The sequence below is a fragment of the Phaethon aethereus genome (assembly GCF_964289735.1).
Source record: "Phaethon aethereus genome assembly, chromosome: 1".
NCBI lineage: Eukaryota > Metazoa > Chordata > Aves > Phaethontiformes > Phaethontidae > Phaethon > Phaethon aethereus.
Genome location: NC_138575.1, coordinates 149,284,126 through 149,309,885, shown reverse-complemented (window position 1 = coordinate 149,309,885; position 25,760 = coordinate 149,284,126). Strand labels below are relative to the sequence as shown.

Here is a 25,760-nt window from a genome sequence, read left to right as displayed (position 1 = left end):
AATACCTTGCAGAATTTCTAATATGTAAATGTTTCTGTTTACCAGTTCTCACATGCACAGGGTTTGTTCTTTTAAACGTTACCTTCTTTCTTGTTCCCAGTCTAGGGAGCAAATCAAGGAGAGCCTGTGGGATGACCATTTTGTAGAGTATGGCAGAACTGTGTGCATGTTTCGCACAGAGAAGATCAGAAAACTTGTTGCAATGGGAATCCCTGAATCCTTAAGAGGCAAACTCTGGCTGCTTTTCTCAGGTGAGCACTCTTAGAAATGTTGGCTGTAGGCATCATCTGATTCTGAACATGGTGAAATATTTAGGGAAGAAATCTCCCAAGGGCAATTAAATGTCATTTACATGGAGCATATGATAGTGCTTACAGAAGAGAGATGATCAGCTACTGAACTAATAAGTGCAAGGAAGTACCTAGGTAGATTTATAAAAATTTTGTCTCTGGATAATATGACATGATATGCAGAAGAATTGAAATAACATCTGCTTCATCTGTGTAATTTAAAATTAACATCATATTTTCATAAAATAATGTTCATCTTCAAGCAACAATTAGATTGTAGCATAAGGATTGATTTAACCCTAGACAAATCAAATTATTGCGAAATAATTACATTTTAAAGTCAGCAGTCCAACTCCTGCTTCTTGTTGAATCTTGGCAGGGGTAATAGAAACTGGAGGTGGGAAAAACAAGTCAATTCATCCACAGATCTAGCAGAGCCAGAATGTGCTTACAGTATGATTATAGAATCACAGAATTGTTAAGGTTGGAAAAGACCTTTAAGATCATCAAGTCCAACCATCAACCCACCACCACCATGCCCACGAAACAATGTCCCGAAGTGCCACGTGCACACATTTTTTGAACACCTCTAGTGATGGTGACTCCACCACCTCCCTGGGCAGCCTGTTCCAATGTTTGACTACTCTCTTAGTAAATAATTTTTTCCCAATATCCAGTCTAAACCTCCTCTGGGACAACTTGAGGCCATTTCCTTTCGTTCTATCGCTAGTTACTTGGGAGAAGAGACCAACACCCACCTCACCTCAACCCCCTTTCAGGTAGTTGTAGAGAGCGATGAGGTCTCCCCTCAGCCTCCTCTTCTCCAGACTGAACAACCCCAGTTCCCTCAGCCACTCCTCATAAGACTTGTGCTCCAGACCCCTCACCAGCTTCATTGCCCTTCTCTGGACATACTCCAGTGACTCAGCGTCCTTCTTGTAGCAAGGGGCCCAAAACTGAACACAAGATTCGAGGTGTGGCCTCACCAGTGCTGAGTACAGGGGCACAATCACTTCCCTACTCCTGCTGGCCACACTATTTCTGATACAGGCCAGGACACTGTTGGCCTTCTTGGCCACCTGGGCACACTGCTGGCTCATATTCAGCCGGCTGTCAGTCAGCACCCCCAGGTCCTTTTCCACTGGGCAGCTCTCCAGCCACTCTTCATTTCCCCAAGTCTGTAGCGTTGCATGGGATCGCTGTAACCCAAGTGCAGGACCTGGCACTTGGCCTTGTTGAACCTCATACAGTTGGCCAATCAGTTGACTTGATCTCAAGTTTAGTCCTTAATCCAGTATATGACATGTTCAAACATTCTTCCTTGAAGGGTCTGAACAGTGCTGAGTACATTTCTCCCAGTAATACTTTCTGCTGGGTAAGTTACCTGCTCAATGTCAATATTAAGGTGCTTTGAATGATATTGCATCATATGAGCTTTGCTAATATTTATTTTGTTTTCAAGACATATATGCTGGTAGGACTTAATTTCTTTTAGGTCTGGAGATTTCACTAAATTCACAGACGTTGGGGAAAACCATCTTGCTTACATCCTTTTGAGCAATAATACCTACCCACAATAAGTTTAGCATCATCTTAATCTGCTTGTGTCTTCCTCTTTCTCTCTCCCTGCTGCCATCAGACGCTGTGACGGATCTTGCCTCGCATCCCGGTTACTATGTACACTTGGTGGAGGCGTCCATGGGCAAGTGCTGTATGGTGACAGAGGAGATTGAGCGTGACCTCCACCGCTCACTACCTGAACACCCCGCCTTCCAGAGCGAGACGGGGATAGCTGCCCTGAGAAGGGTCCTCACGGCGTACGCACACAGGAACCCCAAAATAGGATACTGCCAGGTGGAAAACTCCCAGCGGGAGAATGCTCGCTGCTTTTTTCCCTCTTTTTGCTCTCGCAGTTTTATCATTCTCTTGGGAGTATTTTTAATGGTGGTTTTGAAAAATAATCTCTCTTTAGTTATGAAAAATACATAATTTTAGATATTAAATGTCATTCAGTCTGGAAGACAAGTGCATAGGCTGGTACTCTGGCTTAACGAAAGTCTTCCCTCAGCATTTTGCAAACTGCATGTAAAGCTAAAGGAAGGAAGAAAACATTTCTGATGCTTCTGTTTGTTCGAAAGTGCGTTTCTTACCCAACACTTGGGAGACAGTGCAAAGTAAACTGGCCTGCACTGATGAGATTCACGTAGAGCACTGGGACAGAGGTTTAATGAACCAAAGGTCTGCTCCTTTCTTCCAAAACTGATGACAAATTACGAAGTACTTTGCCCAGCTGGCCAGATAAAATAACAACTTTACCTTCTGTGCAGCTCCCTTTCTGTGCAGCTCCCTGAATTCTGATTAACATCAGACCAGTCCAGATACAGGAAGGGAGGGGAAAGCAGCCCTTGCACTATCAGTTACCTACTTTGTATCTGGGCAAATCCAGTACTGTGCTTTTCTCCATTGGTTCCTACTGCTTATAGGAAAAATCAGTATACATAAGCCTGAAAAACTTGTTATGCCTTTGGGTTGCAATTGTGTATTCACTGTCTATTACCTTTCTTTTGCTGTTTTTTTTCAAATTTGTTTACATTACGTTAGGCTACTTTTCTTTCTTTAAAAATAGCCACAGTTCAGCTGTTGTCAGTAGGATTTGCTGTCACTAATAAATCCCATTTTCTTCTTTGCCTTTGCAAGTCTATGAATATTTTGACCTCCGTGTTGCTGTTGTATGCCAAAGAGGAAGAAGCCTTTTGGCTGCTGGTTGCTGTGTGTGAGCGAATGCTGCCAGATTACTTCAACCACCGAGTGATAGGTGAGCTTGTGTCTCTCTTCTTGCTAACTGGCAAGGAGCAGCCGAATGGCACTGGGGCAAGACCACGCAGGTCTTCTGAGGTCCAGACCCCGCGGGTGAGGTGGTCCATCGACTTGTGCGGTGTGCAGGGACCGCAGCGGTGGCTGCTCAGGTTCCAGCTGGGGTTGGTTTGTGTTCGAAGGGTTGAACTGCAAGAACTATCTATAAATACATGCTTAACTTTACAGTTTGTCTTTTTCTTGCTGTTGGTCAGAAAGCGGTGGCACTTTTGCCTGCTAAGTGAAAACAGAAGAACTTGCGTGTCTTGGTTAGGAGTGCTTTTATTAGAGACTCAAGCTGTTTAAGATGGACCTAGAAAAGGTCTGCTAGGGTAGCTATTTCTGATCTGACATGTCTGCATTGCCCGGCTGCTGGAGTAATACAGGCTTGCGTCTAAACTGGCCCTTTGTAATGAGGGCTGATACAAAACCCTCTGAATATGAGGAGCAGCATTAAGAAATAAGCCCAGTCCCTTTACAGTGCATGCCTTGTACTGCATTGTGCTATGTCTGCAATTCTTTGCAATGCAACTATTTTTAAGACTGTTGTGCAAACGTCTGCCTAATGCACAGAAGGAGAGGGCACAGCTTGGCACAGTGATTGCAGGTATGCATACAAGAAAGAGTATTTGTTCTTTGCAGTCACTTTACTTCCTCCTCTTACAGAAATGTTTGATAGCTTTTCCCTCTTTAACGCTAAGCTTACCCTTTAGTTAGAGTGTCTGCTGTTACACCGTCACCGTAGGGGAGGGATCAGGGTCACTTGTGAGGAGCGGGGGGATAGGAGGAGATCCCTGGCAGTAGTGGTTCTGGGAGCTAGAAATGGTGCAGGCACTCGTGTACTGCTTGGGGAGCCGGAGGAGATGTCTGAGAAGATTTCTAATGATTTGCTTGGAGGATGGGATTGCCATACCTCCCTCCTGACACTGTGCTGCAGCAGTTATTGTCTTGTCACTGAACTGGCAGGTAAGGTAAGTTAAAGCAGAGTTATTCCGAAGTTATCTGGATGCTTACGATGTTTTGTGGTGCTTTGAATGCCATTGGTGTTTTCAGCTAGTGGATTGGGCATTGTAACTGTCCCACTTGTCAGAACTTTGGTTCTTGCCTCCAAATGTGACTTTAAACTGCCATCTCCATGACTTACTTCCATGTTTGTCTGTCTCCTTCCTTGATTAAAAAAGAAACACAGCTTTATGTGTCCTTGTACATTTCTAGATATCATCAGCCTAGGGCCTGCCTTGAGTTACTGATGACTTTGGTGCTTGCAGGGTTATTGCCTGTAAGTAGCATTCTTCACACCCAAATAAACTTGAATGGTCCCACATGGATATCACTGCTCTAAGTTGTACTTAATTTGGGCTTTCTATCTTGCCTGTCACTCACCATGGCTACAGCCTATATTGTTTGAGTGCTTTTAGTCTTGGTTGCCCTGTCTCTGTTTTCCTAAAGGAAAGGGCGAGTAGTACCGTGACTCTAAAAGAGCTACTGCCATGGCTCACCGCAGTGCAAAGAGCCAGGGGCCTCGCTCAGAAGTTCCCCTACTCCCCCTAGTCGAATGGCAGCAGTGCAGTTTTGCAGCATGGTTGCTTCACTGAGCGGTTCCTTCTGTAGCTTTGATTTACCGTAGACCTTAGCGTGGCCAAATCTGTGCTACTGATGTTGTCCACCCTGCCCCTCCTCTGGTTCCTGTTGCTTCAGTTAATGTTCTTGGCTTCACATGCCAGTTGACCTTCTTTTTTTGATTTGCAACCAGCTCTTGTCTAAACTTTGCATTGTTTCTTCCTGCATAACACTTCCAACACCCAACTTCTTGTCTTTGTCCGCACTGCCAACACTGTTGTCCAGATTTTGATCTCTCTGTAACTTTGGTGATCTCTGACCTTGGTGCCCGTCACTGTGCTTTTCCTCTTCAGCATCAGCCAGTAATCTCTACGGTCAAAACAGCGACTGAATTAATGACCTTGGGTATTCCAATTCTTCTTAGCTCCATGTTGTCCTGGGCCTTTTCTTTATGACATTCAGAATATTTTAAACATTTATTTTAAATTTTTGCTTTCAAGACTTAGGCAATTCAGTCCTACTCAACTTTTGTACTTTTACCACATGACCGTCTCCCTCCTTCAGCCTTGCCAGCTATGACCACTCTGTCTTTTAACAAGCATTTTTATCATTTCACTTGCTTGCAAATGGGAAAATCCTGCAGGCAGGGCTGGCACTCAGTCTCTCCTCCTTCAGGAACTCCCCCCATCCTTCTCCCTTCCGCAATGCATAGAGGGAATTATAGGCAGATAGCTGCAAGATAGAAACAAGTTGTACCTGGGTCAAGAGTGGTGACAAGGGTCATGTATATCCTATTCTCCCGTTACCATCGTTTTTCCATCCTCTACGTAAACCAGCAGGCCATCTTACCCCACTTTATCTGTTAGGCTGTCATCATTTTGCTATTATAATTCCTGAGGCAGTCAAAACCTCACTTCACTTCTTTGATTTGCCTTTTCAGTCTTACAGACGTAATTTTTGTTTTGGTCTTTTTTTGTTGTTTGTGTCTTGGGTCATCATTTTTCAAATGGGTACCCTGGTATTTTCCTACCTTGTTATGGTTTCATGCTGTAATACATTAGAGGTTCAGTTTTTCAGGTATCATAGTTTCTGGGATTCTAATGAAAAGGTGGGCATAGAAGTCACTTTGAATACACCTGCTCGACTTTCATCTGGAGTGTCAACACTTAATTATAATATGATCTTCTGCAAAAGATTGGGCAGCACCGCACATTCCTTTTAAACCTCTGCTTTTGCCAGTGTCTCCCATGCTTCCTCTGAGCCTGGAATGATCTTTTTATATGTGTCTGCCTATCTGGCGCTGGCTTCCTTCAAATACCCCTAAAACAGGCTCTATTTTTGGGGGTCTGTGTTAACTGTGGCTATTAAATTGTATTAAGCTTGTTAAAAAAACAAACCCAAAACTGTCCTCTGTTGAGCAACCCCGGTCCCTTTTCTTCTCTGTTTTCTTTACCTTTCTTATTTATGACCATCTGAGGTGAGAAGGCTATCTCTTCAAAGCAAAGCACCATGCTTGATGCATTTCACAAAAACCGTTTGCATGTCCCTCGGTGCTTATTTTTGGTTTGTGGTGCTGTAATGTTTGTTCAGCCACCAGCAGAAGCTTTCTGTGGCTTGATGTGAAAAGTTCTAAAGACAGAGAAATGTCATATCTGTTCTTGTTTTTTTTTTTCTTCTGATTTGGATGCAAAGCCAAAAGATGCTGGGTCTCTGCCACAAATTGTCCAGGTTATATTCTGCTTTTGGACAACATAAGTTTTGAGTGCTAAGGAGATATATGTCTCAGGAATTTCATAGCAATTATAGTTGTCTCCTAATATTAGCAGAATATGGACTCGAGAAAGAAATTAAATAACTTGAGAGGAAAGACAAAATAATTGAAAAGCTAACTACATTTTATGTTCAGGAACATTTTTAACTTCTAGCGTCTGGTTAAAGCTCCTCATGTGGCAGATCTGGTTTGTAGGTATAGGCCACTTCAACAATATGAAACTATATTGGTTCTATAATAGCTGCTGACAAAAGCAGGACTGAGCTAGTAGCTAACACAGAAGGAAGAGAGCCCAAATCTGCTGCTTTGAAAAGACTGGTTGGGACAGTTAAGAAAGCTTATATCTGGGCATTGCAGAAATCTTTTGTTCTTAAAATATATCTATATATGCATGTAAGTATATATTTTTATATGCGCATACATCTGTGTGTAACAATTTTTCTTCCTGCTTAATGTGTGTAGCCATATCTGAATTTCCATCTACATTTTCTTACCTAGAGTGAAAGCTCTGCTGCCCGCTTGCTTGAGTGCGTGCGCTGGAGACGAATGTGTACAGTCTCGTTTTCATTGCTTAGATCCCAAGTTGAACAGTAAAATGCTTTAAGATTGCTTTTGTTAGCACTTAATTATTATGTGCTTTTTTAGCCGAAAACAACAGCTGCTCCTATTACTATTTCATTGCACCCCAAAGGCACTTAGGAGAATCAACACAGTCTTTTTGCAGAAAATTGTACAGTGAGGATTACGGACGTGAGGGTTGGGGCTGAGACGACAGCAGGAGGATAATGGGATATTTTATTGTAGATGTGTGTGTATCTTGTCAGTTCAAATTTTAAGAAAGTCTGGTGGTTCATAGTTGACGGTGATGATTAGCTTTAAAGAATATTTTTTTCCTGTGTCAGTCCTGGCTAATATTGTTTCTTTATGACTTGCAGGTGCTCAGGTAGACCAGTCGGTGTTTGAAGAGCTTATAAAAGAGCAACTTCCAGAGCTGGCTGAACATATGAAGGATCTGACAACCTTAGCTTCCATTTCTCTTTCGTGGTTCCTTACCCTTTTCCTTAGCATCATGCCCCTGGAAAGTGCTGTGAATGTTGTGGACTGCTTCTTCTATGATGGGATCAAAGCCATTTTCCAACTGGGCTTGGCCATACTGGAGGCCAACGCCGTGGATCTGTGTAAGAGCAAGGATGATGGGCAGGCCTTGATGATCCTGAGCAGGTATGGCCACGCAGGAGTGCTCCTTCACCGCAGACCATTGTGCTGTAAAACAGAGGCATTTGGGTGCTGTTGTGGTATCAGCGGGGCTCTGTAGGCACCAGCGGGACCTTTCATGTTACCTTGCTGCTGTTGCTGCTGCTTTCGCAGTGTCTGCCTTAAACAATGGGCTTTGTACATCGGATGAGTAGATGTCCTGTGAAATTTCCTGGCACCGCCAAGACTTGCATCGACTGCGTCAGCGTGCAATATTTACTGCTGCTCTTCGTGCCTTCCCTAGAGTGACGGGCTTCCTGCTCCAGACTTCAAGGAGACAGAAGTTTTCTTCCTCAGGCAGCATTTAGTCATTTGGCTGGCTTGCCGTCCCTCGGATGAGTAATCATGAAGGCTTTTTTGAAAAGCCTAGCAGCCCGAAAACCAATTTATTTCTAAATCTGAGCCATAGGACTTGTTTGCTTATTTATGTGGAGAAGAGCACAGTGCAGAGTAATCTGTGTTGCTTATTTTTCTTCCTTTCAGGTTTTTAGAGCATGTCAAAAACGAAGAAAGCCCTCTGCCACCTATTGGTAATCACCATGCGTTCTTCAGCGACGACCAGGAAGCCTCTCCAGTGACCGAAATAGCCAACTTGATTCATGACTCCTATGAGGTAAAATACTGCTCCGTGTCTACTGGTCAGTTAAGTTAGAATTTTAAAAAAGAAAAAGGTAAAATTCAGCATGGATGTTTGGAAAGTTAATACACATTTTTACAGAGTCCTTTGACTAAGGGCTGAAATGTACAAGGCTAGGTGTAATATAAATACTTACAGTGACAGGGTATCAATTAGAGACTGCCTGTGCTTTTTTTCCAAAGACTTATAATACTTTAAAAGTTCTATTTCCAGTAAATGTGAAATACAAATCTCATAAAATACTATAAAAATAATGTTTCTGTTCCTCCCTTGTAGAAATTTGGAGACCACTCTGTGGCACAGATAGAGCACATGCGCTACAAACACCGAATCCGTGTCCTCCAGAGCCACGAAGACACAACCAAGCAAAACGTGGTGAGTAGGGTATTGTTTTGACTGAGGTAGCTTAACATCTCCCCTCTCCCCCAGCACTGTCAGGCAGCCGGCATTTGTTTTTTAAAAGGCACCACCAGATCTTGAAAAACAGGAAGAATCATTACCGACTCTAGAAAAAACTCTTTCCTGGGATGCTGATGGGTTTGGGTTTTCTTTTGTGGCTACGTGCATTATTTTCTAGGGTGGCTTTAACATTAAGAAAAGCTGCAGGACTGTTCAGCGCAGTGCCTTGCCTCCGACCGTGGCCCTAGGCAGATGCCCGGGGTTGAGTGTAAGAAGAGAGCGAGCGTGATGCGATGCTTCCCCAGCCTCCTGTGACCTGTAGCTTAGGGACTTCCCGTCTTTGTTTCTAATAGCCCTTGAGGGATTTCTCTTTTCATGGATCTGTCCAACCGGTGAACCTAAGGAAGGGGGAAAAATTGCAAAGATTTTTCAATACTGCGGTTTTCGGCTGTACCGCATGAATACAGTCCCTGCGGGGCTCGCAGGCCTGCCCATGTCGGTGACAACGGGAGAAAAGATTGTCACTAACATGTTTTTTTTTTTCTTCTTAAGCTCCGAGTTGTCATCCCAGATGTCTCGATTCTTCCTGAAGACTTAGAGGAGTTGTATGACTTGTTCAAGGTTGGTCTTCTGAAAAGTAGGGGATGCACCTATTTGAGGCTTCTGGGCATAGCTTCCAGCCGTCGCTTTGCAGAGCCATCTTGGACTTCGTGTCCTCTGCCTGGGCGGTACTATTCAGATGGGACCTTGTCATTTTGTCCTTTCTGTGGTTGCCCAGTTGTTAAAGAGGAAGAGTACAAATTCTTTGTACTGATCCTTCAAAGGAGAATTGCTTCAGTTTCCTTTCTAACTTGCCACTTGGAAATGGCCTCTGAGAAATTAGGTTCTGGTAACATTCACATGCAGAATAAATTAAATAATATATAGCTCTGCTCACTGGCAGCTCTGCAGTACTTTTAAGTCCTGCTCTCTTAATGCTCTGTTTTCCATGGTGGAAAAAACCTCCATGCACTTGTATCCTTGCTATTTGTTCCCAATTTTCTAATAGTTTTAATTTTTTTCATAGAATCATAGAATAGTTTGGGTTGGAAAAGACCTTTAAAGGTCATCTAGTCCAACCTCCCTGCAATGAGCAGGGACATCTGCAACTAGATGAGGTTGCTCAGAGCCCCATCCACCCAGGGGCTGGGGCATGTACCACCTCTCCGGGCAACCTGTTCCAGTGTTTTTACAACTAAAAGCAGTTTCTACCTCAGTTCCTTGCTGTCAAGCTGACGTTTGATGAACTGTATAGAAGTTATCTGGAGACAGGGACATCTAAGCTTCTACAACTATACTTGATTTAGAAGTCCAAGCATGTAATTATCACTGTATTTATCACCCTTAATGGACCATTTCTTTTGTGTGTTGTTCATAGCCATAAATACTAGGTACCGAGAATATGACTGTGGTATGTTCTTAATGTTGTGTAGCTTTTTGGCTAAGAGCAGCTGTATCCTCCCTCCATTAGTGGTTGTAAGACGATGCTGCTGGGGCTTGCTCTTCAGTGCTTCCCTCCTGCTCCTTGCTGCTCTGCTTTTGAGCTTTGACTGGCTTGCACTCCTCCTGTTTCCTCTTTTCACTTCTTGGTGGTGGTTCCTTTTTCATTAGCTCCCTTGCTCCCCCGGGACAGCTCGTGTTGTTAGGACCATTTGTTTTGCATCAACTTGTCCCTAAGGGAAGACTAATAGGGACAGTATCCAAATGGAGAGGTCCTAGAGAGAATAAATGACCAGGTGAAGCCTGTATAACGCTTACCCTGGATTTTCTCCGACCCTCGCTACCTTTGGCTAGTTAGAGACATCCCAGGCCAGAGGTGGCTAATGGAGTTTCCGTAGCCTGCAGTGAATTTCTTCCAAGAATCTGCCCAGTCTCCCTTCAAATTTATTAATTTTAATTGGAAATCATGAGAGCACTTGGCTGCTCTAATTAAAGACTCATACTTTGCTTTTTCTCACAGGAGTGGTCTTGGTATCGTTATAACACCTCGCGCAAAGAGAATTTTGAGCATTTCCAGCATGCGCTGATATGAATGCCTTTGCCGGTTGCACGCTCTCTGATACCGCACACCGCAATCCCCCCTCTCCCGCCTCTGATTTCTCCTAGAGGGAACATTTAATAAGGTGTTACTGGGAAACGACGAGTCCAGTTGTCGAGCGACACGACCCCAGCAGACCGTACGCCGAGCAGTACCGCATCGACGCTCAGCAGTTCGCTAACCTGTACAGGCTGGTCTCGCCCTGGACCTGCGGGGAGCACACCGTCGTCCTCGCCCAGAGGACCTTCCGGCTCCTGGATGAGAACATGGACCGGCTGATTGAATTCAAGGGGCTGGCCAGCTGCTTAGGTATCGGCTCCCCTGCGGGGTGGAAGGTGGGCAGAGCTGAGGGGTTGCACGCGGGTGAGACACGGATGTTAAAACGCCGTATAGCTGGCAGGGGACAATGCGGGCAGAAGGTTTTCCTGGGCTTGTAATTAGCCTAACCAGTGACCTTTTTTGTGTTCCAGTCACCTGAAGTCGATTAGATTTAAAAGACAGCCTAAGGACATGGTTGAATATTGTATTTAAATATTTGATTTCTCAGACAACAGTAATTTTGTTGAAAATATTTTATGAATTAAAATTATACTTGGGTCTGCATGGAATGCTAGGAAAACCTCTCTGCCAGATTGTTGCTCTCAATATGCCTCTGAAATCTCAGTATAGCTCTTTGTTAACTGCTACTTGAAGACTTAATCTTATACAAACGACTGCTGCTTGCTGTACATGTTGACAGTAAGAAGAACAAAAAAGATCTGTCCAGCAGTGACTGAGAGCTGCAGTAGCGTTGGTCCTGAGGCCACCAGCTCTTCTAATGAGATGAGGCTGCCTGTCCCAAAATCTGTCTGACAAAGACAGTGCCACATCTCAACTCCTGCTCTCTACAACTACCTGAAAGGGGGTTGTGGTGAGGTGGGTGTTGGTCTCGGGTTCTCCCAAGTAACTAGCGATAGAACGAAAGGAAATGGCCTCAAGTTGTCCCAGGGGAGGTTTTAGACTGGATATTAGGAAAAATTTATTTACTAAGAGAGTGGTCAAACATTGGAACAGGCTGCCCAGGGAGGTGGTGGAGTCACCATCACTGGAGGTGTTCAAAACATGTGTGGACATGGCACTTCGGGACATTGTTTCGTGGGCATGGTGGTGTTGAGTTGATGGTTGGACTTAATGATCTTGAAGGTCTTTTCCAACCTTAATGATTCTGTATTGCCTGACCCCAAATGAAAAAAACTGAATCAGCTTCAGTAAAAATCAGTAAATCCGTATTCTCACCACTTCAAGCTCTTTAGAAATTTTTCATGTGAACCAAGGCACCCTGTGTTACATTGTTATTTGATTTTGATTCTTAGAGATATACAACTTGAAAAGAAAAAGAAGTTCTTCACAGTATTTCAGTGCACTTGAAAGTTTAGATTCTAATTTCTACTAGTCATTGAAAAAATGAATCATATTACATGAGAAGTAGTTATCTCCTTTGGGCTTATTGTATAGAACAGCAGGAAGGGATGAAGGGAAGAAATATTAAGAATATGATGGCCCCAAAGGGAGTTTTCTGTCTCTCCATTCTCACATTCCTGTTAATCTGTGTCAGCAGATTTTTGCTAGATTCCCTGCCATCCTCCTTAATATTTTTAAATGATGATGAAGCTCCATAGGGTTAGGTACTCCCAGTCTATTTTAGAAGAACAAAGACCAAACCAGATGGCTCTCACCTGCTGTTCCTCATTGACAGGAACAACTTAAAATATTTCAATGTATTATACTGGCCATATGTTTTCATGTATTGTCCATGCAAACAATTATCTTTTGTGCACAGAGAGATGCCCAACTGATTTTAAACTGTGGACGTAAATGCTCTGGTCCACTTCTTGTTCTTTTTTTTCCGTGCAGATGTTATGTATAATGGAGAAATGAATGAAAAGATAAAGTTGCTGTATAAGCTGCACATCCCACCAGGTAAGAAATCTGAAAGGCAATGAATACCTCAATTTCCCCAAAAATTTCTTGCCTAAAGTTTTTGGGAAAAGGCTGCTTGATGAAGAACCCGGTCTTGCTTCCTTTAGCTGGGAGCGTATAGGATGTGCATTTGTAATTACGCTCATCGCATTTTAAAAATTACTCCAGTCAAAACCTTTTTGGATGAAAATACAGGTACACAATATCAAGGCTCGCATCTGCTGCATTCAGAGATCTCGTGCAGCCAGTTACATGGTTACTTCCAGCCAAATATGAACTGAAATAACATTTTTGGATGGCTTGTACTCCATCTACAGTGCAAATCTCCTTATCACATCTTGATCCAGTTTTGATTAGGTGACAAAATTCTGTGGTAGTTTTTCTGTGCAGATTTTTTAATTAAATGTGCCATACTTGGCAAACTTCCAACTCTCTCGCTGCAGCACCGGTCTTACTTACATTAACATAATTTTACAGTATGATTTAATGAAGTACTGTTTAAAAACGTCTTTGCCCAATTATTTTGTTTTCTTCAAAATTTTAAAAGCATAAATAAGCATTATGCAGCATTTGAAGGATTAATCATTACATTTGCCACTTTTTTTTGGATAGCTCTCACAGAAAATGAACGAGACAGCCAGTCACCATTAAAGAATCCTTTGCTGTCAACTTCAAGACCGCTAGTCATTGGAAAATCAAATGGTATGTCCAAAATGGTTCTCTAATGCGTGTGCATATGAGCTAACTAACTTTCCATTTGTTAACCCTACTCTATTATCTCTGCTCTCTGGGGTTTATTTTGAAATGTCAGTTTACTTCAGTGACTTGAAAACTAATTCTCCTTTTTGTGTCTGCTCCAAAAAAGGTGATGCAGTAGATTACCAAAAGCAGTTGAAGCAGATGCTGAAGGATCTAGCCAAAGAAAAGGATACTAAAACTGAAAAAGAATTGCCAAAAATGAGCCAGGTATGTACATTAGAGGCCGTAGTCTGCTTTTAAAGAACTGGAGAGTACTCAAACGGGAAATGACTGGATTCAACAGTTTAGCTCTTTCTGAGGAGGCCTAACTTCAGCCTGAGCTTAGGTTCAGTCCTTTAGCGATCGAGGATCGGGCTCCTCTGATCTAGGGAGCACATGTTTAAAAACTCTCAGCTACCTTTCTAGCAGCTCCCTCTCCTCAGACTGGCTGGTGAGTAGAAAGAATTTCAGACTCACTCTCACCTACAGCCTAACAGGCCGGAAAAGAGGCTCATGCCGGCTGGAGAAAGCCTTCTTTCTAAGCCCAAAGAATTCCTGAGAATGCATATTGCTGTTCCTTCTTTCCTGACCTCCTCTCCACTAAACCAGTAACTTCTTAGTCCATCACCAACTGGGACTTGCCCTGTCTTAAGATAAATGCTGACTAGAACTGCATGAAGTGTGTATGTATATGAGGAATGTACACAGCTGAAGGCTCTCATCATCTTACCATCTCCTTCCTCATGCCAGTAGAGCCTTGTGTGTGTTGTTGGCATAAGGAAATCTACTGGAGGGAAAAGGTTCCCAAAAGGGTAAAACAAATGTATATAGACATGCGAAGAAAGATGGGCCTACACCCAGAATCGCTGTTGTGTTGAGTTGCTAAATAAAGTTTTAAACGGGTAGCACGTACCTAACCTGTCAGCTCAGCAGGGCCACACAATCCCTCATAAAGGCATCACTTGACTGAACTTCCTGCAGTCCCTCCTACCCTGAATTAGCCATCCTGTGACTGTACAAAACTTGAGGTCTCATAAATTTTCTAACAGGGTATGGAAACATCCTCTCTAGCCTGATACTCCTCTTGTCATGGGTGAGCAAGGGAAGGAAGGAGAGAAAGGGGCTGGGCAGGGAAGATGTCTGAATTTTATTTGTAGAAGAGCTGCGGTAAGATGGGAGAGAAACAGCAGAAGGGAAGTTGCTTGCAGGCCTGGGGATGGCTACTTCGGTTGTAACTCGTTCTGTGTAACAGCCACATTTCCCCCAAGTAACAGATTGTATCCCTTGCCCTTTGGTCATCTGGGAGGTCCTGATCTCCTTCATCAAGCCAGCAAAATCCTCTTCTGCTCAGTTTCCTTTTTGATTTGCAGACCCAAGGCTTCCTAGTGTCAGTGGGGTTTGAAATCCTTTCGCTAGCATTTTTTTAAAACCAGGCAGAAGTTATAAATAAGCATATAAATGTACACAGCATTCTGCCTGCCTTTGCAGTGCTGTGTCCTCGCCTGGCTCCTACAGTTATCTATAGAGTGGCTCTTTAATAGTTTGATTTTGGGTTTTCTTCCTTTACAGAGGGAGTTCATTCAGTTCTGTAAAACCTTGTATAGCATGTTTCATGAAGATCCAGAGGAGAATGATTTGTATCAAGCCATTGCCACCGTGACCACGCTGTTACTTCAGATTGGAGAAGTAGGACAAAGAAGCATCAGCCTGGGGAGCGGATCAGATGAGTTCACCGAGGACTTGCAGCCTGAGGCCTCTGCTTCAGAACAGGATGCTGTTTTTACTGACACTGTGAAGACCCCTCACAAAGACTCTCAGCCTTCACCTGTGACTACAGGGGACTGGACTGTCTCTTTTGAACATATTTTAGCATCCCTCTTGACTGAACAGTCATTAGTTAACTTCTTTGAAAAACCCTTGGAACTGAAGCCAAAACTTGAGACCGCAAAGCTAAATCAATATAGTCTCAAAACAAATGGAATGAACTGCCAGTCACGGGGTGAACATACAAAACTAAACACACAGTAGTAGCAAACCTGTCAAAAATGAAATGCACTGAAATTATGCCAAAGCACATACTGTAAAAGGCTTTCAGTTATCAGTGGACTTTTCATAAACAGTTTGTTGGTCTGTGGTTTTCAGTTTAAGAGCTTTAAAAGCTAAAGGGTGTGTAGGTTTGTTTTGTGCCATTGATTTATTAATTATGTTCTTGTTTTGAATGTAAAAGGAAACATCTGTCTACAGTGTGAAGACACTGAAGCCCTCTTCCGCACTGGGAGAGCAGAGGCTGGCTCCAGTTGTTTTTTTTTTTTAAAACAGGGGGAAACACTTCTCAGCTACTGTCTGCAGTTTGTTTGGGTTGCCTTTTTTGCACTAATACTGAAAACTGTTTCAATGCTGGTAATTGAAACTATTTTAATATATTTGATTGTATTCCAATTTGTATGTCGTGCTGAAATGTTAAGTGTACATGGACTGTGCTTCTGATGTTGGTCTGTGAAAACATGCACTTTTCAATAAAACCTTTTTGTACCAGACTTGCATTGACAGTATTTATTGATTTGTGGAAGGTAAGTAAGTGCCTTTAGTCCCTCCTTCATTAAACAAACTCCCTGAGCTAGCATGCTCACAATTAACTCACTGGTCAGAACCCCACGTTTCAGTGTACTGCACAGACCTGCTTTGGGAGAAGCCTTCTGATTCTGCCTAGGAGACCAGCAGGGGTCCAAATCCAGGGAGTTTACTTTATCCACAAGAGCTTACATAAAAGAAGTATTGACCTAACGGTTTTGGGGGTTGGTTTTGTTTTTTGTGGTGTTGTTCGTTGGTTTGTTTTTTAAAAAAACTTGGCCTTAACCTAAAATACCTGTGTAGTGGCTCTTTATTCCCACAGGAACAGAACAAAAACACTAGCACTTTGTCACCCACATAGGAACAGTGGCATCTCTTCCTTATTCCCTTCACGTGTAATGGAAAGCTACAGTATCTTTAATTAAGAAAATTACACCATTACATACAAGCCCAATTTAAGTCTGCCACCTGTTCAGCTCAGCACTTCACAGATGAGAGCTTGAGGAGACTGGACAATAAAATAAAACAACTTAGGAGTAAACTTTCTTTTTATCCTTTTATTGTAATGAAAATCAGTTTAATTTTCATCCACATTGACCGTCTGTAGACCTGCAAAACAAGAAATTCTATCACCACCTATTACTAGGACAATTCTCTTTATGTAAATGCAATATATGTATATTCACAAGAAAGTGCACCGACAGTTTCAAAGCTAGTTTACTGATCTGCTTCTGGAAGAGCACACTATACAGGCAAGTATTTCACCAAATCTTAAACAAAAACTCCATGTTAAATCAACTCTGCAAATAAGACAGATAGATAGATAGATAATTTTCAGATGACAAGCAGAAAAGGTTCAACCTGCTTGAGCTTTTGACATCAGAGGACGTACTTTATATAGGAAAACACAAACCTTAAACTGGCCAGTGGTTTTTACTCTTTCAAAATTTACAGGATTATTTCACTAAATTCTGTATTTGCTTTTTAATGCTGATCAGGCAAGCTAGCAGCCCTGTTCTCTACAGCTGAGCTAGTCTGACCCAGCAGTTTGACCCCTTCAGCATGCTTTTCATCTTGAATTTTGCACTGCAGGAGAAGCTGTCCCACTTTGCTGCTTTTTCAGAAAAACATGGCACAGAGGAAAAGAGACTGCATGCAACCTTACCTTTGAATGTTGTGACTGGTACATAGGTAACGAGTGTATATAGCTTGTTTGGGGAATCTTCATCCTCATTGCGCTTTCTGGACAAACGCACACGGATACGGTAAGGAACGTTCCTAAAATGGAGACAACAAATTAATTTTTCAATGAAATATGTACTGAAACCTGCTCACCTGTAGAAAAGTTCTCTGCTCCATGGTTACTGCCCCCATGCCAAATTCTTAAGCTTTGCCTATTTGTGCAAAGACATGGTGAGTCAATTCTATTTCTATCTCAGCATCATAACAAGAGCGAAATCCTTATACTGTTTGCCTTAGAGGCGTGTTTTGTTTTGTTGAAGTGAGCAGCTATGATTTAATTGAGCTTCGAATAAGATGAATCCATAATCCACTGGCAGCATAAAGTCAGAAGTGCACCACCAGTCCACTACTGATCCAGGAAATACACTATGAAAATTATCATGAAGCACAGTGTGAATATGATCAGCGAGCAGCTGTTACTAACAAGCTTGTCTTAAATAGAAAATAGTGAGGAAACAAAAACCCAAGAATCTGTTCTGAAAGCCTGAGGCCCCTGTCAAAAGTCAGAGCACTGCCCAATCTGTTTGCTTGAAGTCATGTGGAAATTCTACTGAGCATTAGACCTGAACCAAGATCTTATTTATGAGCATACAGTTGATCAATATTTCTTCCTCACAAAGCCCGTGGAACCACAACTAAATTGCTTAGATGGTTTTCTTTGTAATAGGCAAGTCACAGCTTAGCATCCTCCCCTAATACTGCCCAAAATGTGCTGCTGAGGGAAGGCACAAAATTATTTGTCCACACCATTATTAAAGCAACCTCCCACCTCAAATGAACTCAGGATTCTGGGAAACTCCTGCTCAGAGTACTTGGCTCCACAAACTACGAGAAGGAACTTCCTCCTTGCTCTATGTTCTCAGAGCAGACTTACTAAATCAGATGGATGCAGTAATTAAGACACAGGAACTTGCTTTGATTTACTCCCTTCTTGAAACAAGCTCAACGGGAAGGACAGACAACCCCTGCAAGAACACTCAGTAACTTATTCCCATCTTCCCACTCTGTTTTTGAAGGAAAGGCTGGCCTGAACACACAACTCCAGGTAAAGGATTGTAAACATGTCACAGGTAAGACTCAGGAATCTAACTCCTAGAAGACATGGTTTAAAACAAGGGTTCATGCACACCCACTGAATCACTCGCAGTATTAATCCCTACCAGTAAACTGTTTATTATGGTTTAACTTGTCCCATTCCTCCCACCCTTTGGACCATCTTCACACATGCCAAATCAGCGGCTTCTGTAGCAGTGGTTTAACAGAAGTTGTGATTTTTTTGGCCCCCGAACTACTTGTACTTTCAAGACAAGATTAATGGCCCTACTTAAAACATACCTCATTATTACTTTGTCTAGCATTTATCAATTCCACATGCTTCCAAACCTAATCCTGTTCAGACACATTACAGAAATCCCAAGTACTTAGCCTAGGACTGCAGGTAGCACTAAAAAGCCATGCTTCTAAAAACTGTCTGCTACTATAGGGATTGGGATGCTATAGTATTACAATACCCCAATCCTCCCCCCATCCCCACCTGCATTCCTTCTTTCCTTTGCTTTATTATTATTAGAGGTAGAACAAAGTTATTTAAATTCCAGAGTTTACCAAAGCTTTGCTACAAGTACACTGAGGGAGCTGGCCAGAACGTAGAGGTGATGGAAAGATTAGCCTGGCACGCACAGTGTAAGAAAGAAAGCATTTCCAAAGAAAGTGCAAATACTGCAAGAAGGATACAAATTGTTCTGCCCCCATAAGTCCTGCACCTCCACATACACAGTTAAAAGGTTCTTCCTCACCCAATAGGGAAAGTTGCAGAAACCTACCTTATTCCTTTAGCCCAGACTGCTTTGTTCAATCTGGTGTCAATGCGAACGTCAGGAGTACCCATTTCCTTCATCGCAAATTTGCGGATTTCCTTGAGAGCACGCGGTGCTCGTTTCTTGAAGCCCCTAGGACAGACGGAAGAGCAATTTCTTTAACTTCAGGAAACTGTCAGCATTGGACACTTGTTGCAGGACTCAACCACTGACGTTCTCTAAACATACAATTGAAAGAATTGTGTTCAACAGCAGTTCAATAGCTGTATCATAGTATGATCAGTCCTTTATTCTGGTAGGTAGCTGCTAACCTTAATGTCTATGCCTAACAGACATTAATAATAAACAGAGCCAATCATTTGATTACAACAATATTTAATTTCTGAACAATATTTCTAAAACTTACTATACTAAATTTTAAACTTCACTTGGGAAAGAATGACAACCCATGCACACAGGTAAATAGCTCTAATTTCAACTGCATCCAGGAACATTCATAAAAAAAACCCCAAAACCCCCAAGCTTGTTCCTGAAAGCCACCTGCAATTATAGATCTGCACAGGTACAAAGCTGGTTCCTCGGGACACAACTGTAGCACAAGCGACTAAACACCACCCACTGCATCAGTGCCAGTACAGACCCTTGTTCTCTGCAGTTTAAAACCTACAAGAGCCATTTCCAAACTCCACTTCACACAAGGCCAATTTCAATGATAAAACCCAAGAACTTACACGCCATGGATCCGCTTGTGAATGTTGATGGTATATTCCCTAGTTACCACCTCATTGATGGCAGAGCGTCCCTTCTTCTTCTCACCACCCTTCTTTGCAGGAGCCATTTAAGTAACGCTGAAAGCCATCCGTGCACATGTCAAACGCAAACCAAACTTCCCTCAGACTTTTCCCCCACCCCACCTCCCTCCCTTACAAGCCACACAACTCCCGCATTCAGAAGCTTCTTTAAGATTAGGTTATCCCCGGGGTCGCACCAGTTGCAGATTTTAAGTAGCAACTTTTCAGCATCACAAATGCTTTAATCTGGTCTCCCTGACAGGGGCGTGAAACACATCTGAGACTGTTCGGCCACTTCCCAAGACGAACAGGCTCCCGGCCAGCCCCATGCACCCTTAAAAGCACCCCGTTTTGCTTCTGTATGTCTAAGGCCCTTCCTTCTGCAAGGCGACCCAGAAGGGCAGCTCGGCCCGTCCCAGAAAGGAGACGACGGTGCCAGACAGGTTCGTTCCAGGGACTGACGGCGGCCTACGGCTTTCTCCTCCCTCACCAAGTCCCAGCACGGGCCGTAACCCCCCCGCAAGTGCCCCCCAGGCCTCCCCGGGCCTGCACCCTCCCCGTCTCAGTCCAGGCCCGGGGGAGTAGGGAGATGGGCGCCAGCCCCCCCCGATCGCGAAGCCGCCGACAGGAACCACCCGGTACCCCCCGAGCCGGACCGCCCCCCGAGCCGGGACAGGCCAAGGACATCACTCCACCACGGGGTCTGCGAGGCGGATGGAGGCGGATGCGGCTGCCCAAGCCCCGAGCAACCACTCACCCTGCCCGGGCCCAGGCCGGAAAAGAGCTCGCAAAGGACTGTGGGAGCGAGGAGCCCTTCCGGGATGCGGGTGAGGGCCGACTGCGCCGGCGCCAGCCGGAGGTGCGCGCGAGGGGGAGGGGGAGGGGGCGGGACTCAGGCAGGCGGTGGTGCGCATGCGTGCGAGCTGCGGGCGGGAGGTGGGGGCTTGACCGTGTGTACGTTGCTTGTCTGCCGGTACCGGGCAGCATTGGGGGGGGGCGGCCTGCGGCCGCTTCCCTTTGAGGGGGTTGCTGGCCCTTGGAGGTGAGCGGCCCCGGACGGACCGGCCGCCCCTCGGGTGGGAGTCGGCCTCGCCCGCGTGCTCCGAGCCCCTGGACCTGCGCCCCGTTCGGTCCGAGGTGGTTGCAGGAAAGGTTTCACAGCACCGTTACCTTAACAGAAAGGTATCCCCTCGCCGCTGAGGAAAATAAACCTGCCTCCTTGGGTTCGGCCCTGGTGGCTTTGACTCGCTGCCTGCCTACCTGTCCCCCTGCTCAGGAATCTTTCTTGCGGGCGGGGGCCTCGGCGTGGGGGTTGCGCTGCTAGCTGGCGGATTGCCCTGCTTAGGCCTGCAGCTCCTACTCCTGAGCCAGGAACTAGGAATCCCAGCATGAGGCAGTGGTCTGCAGTAACCTCCCCGTATGGCCGCTGGCCCAGAAAAACGGCCCAAGCCAAGTTGATTATGTTGCAACAAGCCAGATCTGGGCTATAACGAACTAGAACAACAGCCCAGCTGTATGAAGAGGGCTGGCCTTGCGTGTGTGTGCGACAGGGAACAAGTGCAATAATCCAAAACCGGAATGTGTGTACAGGGAAGAAACGAGACAGAGCATGAAAAGCTGGGTATTGATGCAAATCTGTTCTTGCAAGTGCTCTGTATCCTTCCAAACAATATAATAATCCTGTTTATTAGAAAGCAACCCCACCCTATTTACAGCTTCTCCCTGTTCACAACTTACAGTACAGCTGGTTTTAGAAAGGTGTTTGCTCTGAGGCCGAGCTTGGTTTGGACATACCCACTGGCAATCGGGAGAGATGGCGATGTATTATAACTATCCTCGAGAGTAAACCAAATTCTTAAAGGAATTTTCTCTTCCTGTGACTTCCATTGTAGTAGCTGAGATCCATCAAGTGCTGCTTCCACAGGTATTTCCTCTGAGGTGCTCACATTCCTTCATTCCCTCTTCCCTACATGAACTTTGTGGCCTACAAACAGACAAATTTTTCCTCCCCTTTCCCAGAATAAGCCCTTACGGGAGCAGGTGGCATTTATGAAGTTAGCTTCTAAGTTAGGTGAGTGGCCTTTGCTAAGGTGTGTCTATAACAAATGGAAAGAGAGAGGTTCCTCCAAACATCAAGTGAAAGCACCCTAGGTTTAGCTCCTTAGTCTTCATCAGGTGGGGTCACTCTTGCTTCACTGAATGCAAGAATTTAAAGAAATGAGCAGGCTAACTCAGACTAGTATCTAAGGTTAGGACTAAAAACACTTTCTTGGAGACCAGATATGATCTCTAAACACTTTTTGGAGACCAAGTACTTGCTTCCCTCATCTTCCTTCAAGGAAGTAAAACAAAGGGATTGTGTGGCCTGAAATACACATGCACCAAGCAGTCCTACCAACCAGTCTTGCTGTGAAAACAGCAGGATCATTTTGCTGGTGGGTTTTCTCCAGGAGATTTTTAGCTTTTTTTAGAGGGTTTTTCAGTACTGGGAGCAAATTAACCTTTTTTTTTTTTTTCCCTGAAAGTTACTTATAGCCTTTCCATGTCCCAGCCCAATTATCTCCATTGTTCCTCTATGGCATCGAAACGAGAGCAGAATATGGGTCCCTGGGATGTGATCCTTGGTACTGAAGGGTGGGAAGGGCAGCATGGTCTGCGCTCTCTTGAAGCTAACACTGGCTTGGATGGCTGCAAGCTGCTCTGAGGGCCATACCCTTTCAGTCTTGCCGCAGTGAATGAAAACATTACTATGCTCAGTTATTGGCCTTGTTCTGTGTTGAAGGTTGCTGCTCCTGCAGGAGAGTCAGCAGAGGGGAAGCAGACCTGTACCTTGCCTGCCCCACTCCTGTAGTCAATTTGAATTTAACATGAAAAAGAGTCTGCACAAGGATGCCAAAGCGGAAACTAGACTGTCTACAGTGTGGGCATGGTAGCAATTCCAGCAGAGGTGTATCATGGAACTCAGGACAGCTATGTCTTAAAACACTGAAGCTGGACATGGGTCAAAGCCCTTGTATGTGCTGGGTCAAATCATTCTTTAAACCATCTGTCTTGTCCTAATCTAAAACTGGTTGGTTGGAAGTACAGAGCTGCCTGAGGTCTTTAAAGTTTTAAAGGAGCTTAAAACAAGCTGCCTTGGCTAGCAGCTAATATAATTTCCTGACCTATCATTCTTGTTGTCTATGCCATGACAAAGGTCACATAGGATAATACTTGTTTTTGCTACCTGGGTTCCAAACACCTTGGCAGGCTATGGCTAATATTAACAATCTAAAGTGAATCACATAGTTGAACAGCCACAGGAAAATATGTGCAAGTCCCGCAATAAAGCCTTTTGGCTATTTTATTTTTATTCTACAAATAAAGACAACTGTCCATCATTAAATGGAAAAAAAATAGTTTGAGTTGTATAGAGCATGAAACAGTAGTTCCCTTCACAAAAACATTTCTAATTCATTAGTTTATTACAAAATATCCACTCACAAAAAAGCACAAGCACAATCTTTATACTTGTGAAATGAGTTGATATTTCATATACAAAATAATTTCCACATAATTCCATATAATTTTATTTTATATAGAAATAGGTCATTATTACAACAGCTGTACAATACACTACTTTTTATTTAATAATTACATAAAATCTTTCTTAGAAACATATCAACAGAAAACATACAAAAAAAGCGAAAAGTGCATTTCTTATTTTCCCCCCAAAGGAAAATTCAATCCTAAATGTTATAATGAAAGAGATATGTAATAGTCTGCAGCATCCCAAGTCAGTGGGCCAAAACACAGTGCATATTTCTCAGAGACTTGCAGTAGGTGAGTTATTTCAGTTGAAGAAGGATCTGTGTTGTAATATTGGAGAGTTGCATGATTGTGCTTACAATTTGAGTTCTCCTTTGCAATCACAATTCATATAGAAAACAGTCCAGTGCAGGTTGTGGTGTGGTTTGGTGTTTGATTTTTTTTCCTAGTCGTGATGAATGAACGTTAGGGTAAGCTGCATAATACTTTTCAGATTCTAAATCAAGGGCTGTGAGCTGTAGACCATCTTCACCAATGACTGGGCTTTCTCCTCCATTGGATGTGCTAATTTGGCCACAAGAATAAGGAAACAAACTTCTCTTTACAGAAAGTGCCTAGGTTTTGTCCTCTGTGCAGTTGTGCAAAATAATAACAATAATCATAATAAAAATAATCTCTTGTTCTCTCCTCAATAGACCTTTGACGCAGTGCTTTTCATACACAAAAGAAGAACTGAAACAGTGAAGGCCAAGTACCTCATGAGTCTGTCAACAGTCTTTTGGAATTGCCAGATAGCTTTCAGAGTGCCATGCCAAGAATGAACACCTCCTCCCATGTACCCATGGATGATGGAGGCTGCACAGGATAGCGTTCCTTTTTATTTTGCTCTGTCAGTACATACTGTGCTCACAAGACAGTGCAAACTGAATCCAGCATGCCGTAAATGCACTGTCTGTAGCATCCTGCACTCTGTGGTGTACTTCTGTCATAGAGCTTTGAAAGAAATGCTTGTGCAAAAGCCAAAACAGTAAGTACAAAGTCAAGTCATTCTCTTCTGCCCCATGTGCCCATTGGTTAAAGCTAATCGTGCATTGATTGTGCTAGTGGGACTCTATCGCAGTGGCTGTGGTAAATTTGATGATTCTGATAAGCTATTGCTTCTTCTTGATGTTAGTTGTTGCTGCTGCTGCTGTGTCTGATGATACCCCATGTTTCCTTGCTGTGGCGAGTAAGATGGCAGGAGCAAAGAATCGGGTTGCTCATTGTGCAAAGAACTTGGTGTTTGCACCTACAGATAAAATAAAATTCATCGTGGTGTTTGATTCTTTCACATATTAAAGGTCTTTGTCCTCAATGTACAGGGTGCTTAAAAATACTAGTAGTTTGCTGGCTTTTATTTCTGGGGCTGTTTGGCATGGGGTTAGCTTACCTAAGGCTAAAAGGAAGGGACATAAATTGCAACAAAGAACATTACAATTAGGCATTGAGGAAGGTTTTCTGATAGGAATGCACTGCCTAGGATTTGCAGGTTATCCTGAAAAGCTTGTTCAGCAACAGGGTGGGGGAATGCGCCAGAAATGACACAGATAGATGATAGAAATTAAACACAAATGAAACAAGGGATGGTAGTGTACCTTAGGCTGTCCCTTCCTTTTTGTGAGTTTACAGTAGGTGCTACCTTGCAGTGGTGAAGTTGATGTAAATGTTGCAGATGCTTTTACTGGGAATGGTATCTGCCATAGTTTTTTCATTCATTCTCAGCTATGATGAGGATTTCATTTCAATAACAAGAGTTTAATCAGTTGAGGTTGATGATACTCTTTCAATGATGCCGGTGGATATGTGATCAGGTTTTATAGACTCAGTTCAGCTCCTTTTGAGTTAATACAGAGACACCTCATTTCCACCCTTCCCCTTTGCTTTAGTATGTGTTGAATTAGGTCAAAAAATAAGTATTTTTACATCTTCAAATCACCTGGTTCTTCCAGGCAATGTGCTCCAGTTTATCTTCTTTGCCTTGTGGAGTTGAGAAAATATGTTAATTTACTGAAGGGATCCAGATATCTGGTCCAGATCTCATTTTATGTCGATGCTGGTAATTAAAAATCATTTTTTGACTTGTAAACTAAGCAAATTTTATACTGAATAAAGAGTACAGAATAAATCCTAAGGCAGCAATTTTCTCCATCTAGAAATACACTTTAAATATATCCAGGATAATCTGATTATGTTTCCAATATACAGAATTGGTAATTTCCTTTTAAATATTCTGA

General features: G+C 43.4%; 3 protein-coding genes across 3 annotated transcripts in view; 1 reads left to right on the top strand and 2 right to left on the bottom strand.

The window, feature by feature from the left end:
- The window catches only part of TBC1D8 (TBC1 domain family member 8), a gene marked incomplete at its 3' end in the record, with an annotated part of 52,241 nt that extends 36,675 nt beyond the window's left edge, over positions 1 to 15,566 (top strand). The window contains exons 9-20 of the mRNA XM_082010830.1: positions 101 to 251; positions 1,930 to 2,144; positions 2,988 to 3,105; positions 7,410 to 7,695; positions 8,212 to 8,341; positions 8,642 to 8,740; positions 9,317 to 9,385; positions 10,910 to 11,150; positions 12,735 to 12,800; positions 13,413 to 13,502; positions 13,666 to 13,766; positions 15,108 to 15,566. Of these exons, the coding sequence (XP_081866956.1) occupies positions 101 to 251; positions 1,930 to 2,144; positions 2,988 to 3,105; positions 7,410 to 7,695; positions 8,212 to 8,341; positions 8,642 to 8,740; positions 9,317 to 9,385; positions 10,910 to 11,150; positions 12,735 to 12,800; positions 13,413 to 13,502; positions 13,666 to 13,766; positions 15,108 to 15,566 (2,025 nt within the window). The remainder of the gene's footprint in view (positions 1 to 100; positions 252 to 1,929; positions 2,145 to 2,987; positions 3,106 to 7,409; positions 7,696 to 8,211; positions 8,342 to 8,641; positions 8,741 to 9,316; positions 9,386 to 10,909; positions 11,151 to 12,734; positions 12,801 to 13,412; positions 13,503 to 13,665; positions 13,767 to 15,107) is intronic.
- Positions 15,567 to 16,646: 1,080 nt separating this feature from the next.
- Positions 16,647 to 20,728, bottom strand: RPL31 (ribosomal protein L31). The gene is made up of 5 exons (XM_081999288.1): positions 20,717 to 20,728; positions 19,900 to 20,016; positions 19,175 to 19,300; positions 17,275 to 17,387; positions 16,647 to 16,718 (listed from the first exon to the last, which is right to left on the bottom strand). Exons 2-5 carry the CDS (start codon positions 20,004 to 20,006, stop codon positions 16,687 to 16,689), a joined length of 378 nt encoding a protein of 125 aa, XP_081855414.1. The 5' UTR covers positions 20,007 to 20,016; positions 20,717 to 20,728; the 3' UTR covers positions 16,647 to 16,686.
- Positions 20,729 to 24,598: 3,870 nt separating this feature from the next.
- The window catches only part of NPAS2 (neuronal PAS domain protein 2), a gene marked incomplete at its 3' end in the record, with an annotated part of 60,137 nt that continues 58,975 nt past the window's right edge, over positions 24,599 to 25,760 (bottom strand). The window contains exon 20 of the mRNA XM_082013722.1: positions 24,599 to 24,775. Coding sequence (XP_081869848.1) covers positions 24,599 to 24,775 — 177 coding nt within the window. The remainder of the gene's footprint in view (positions 24,776 to 25,760) is intronic.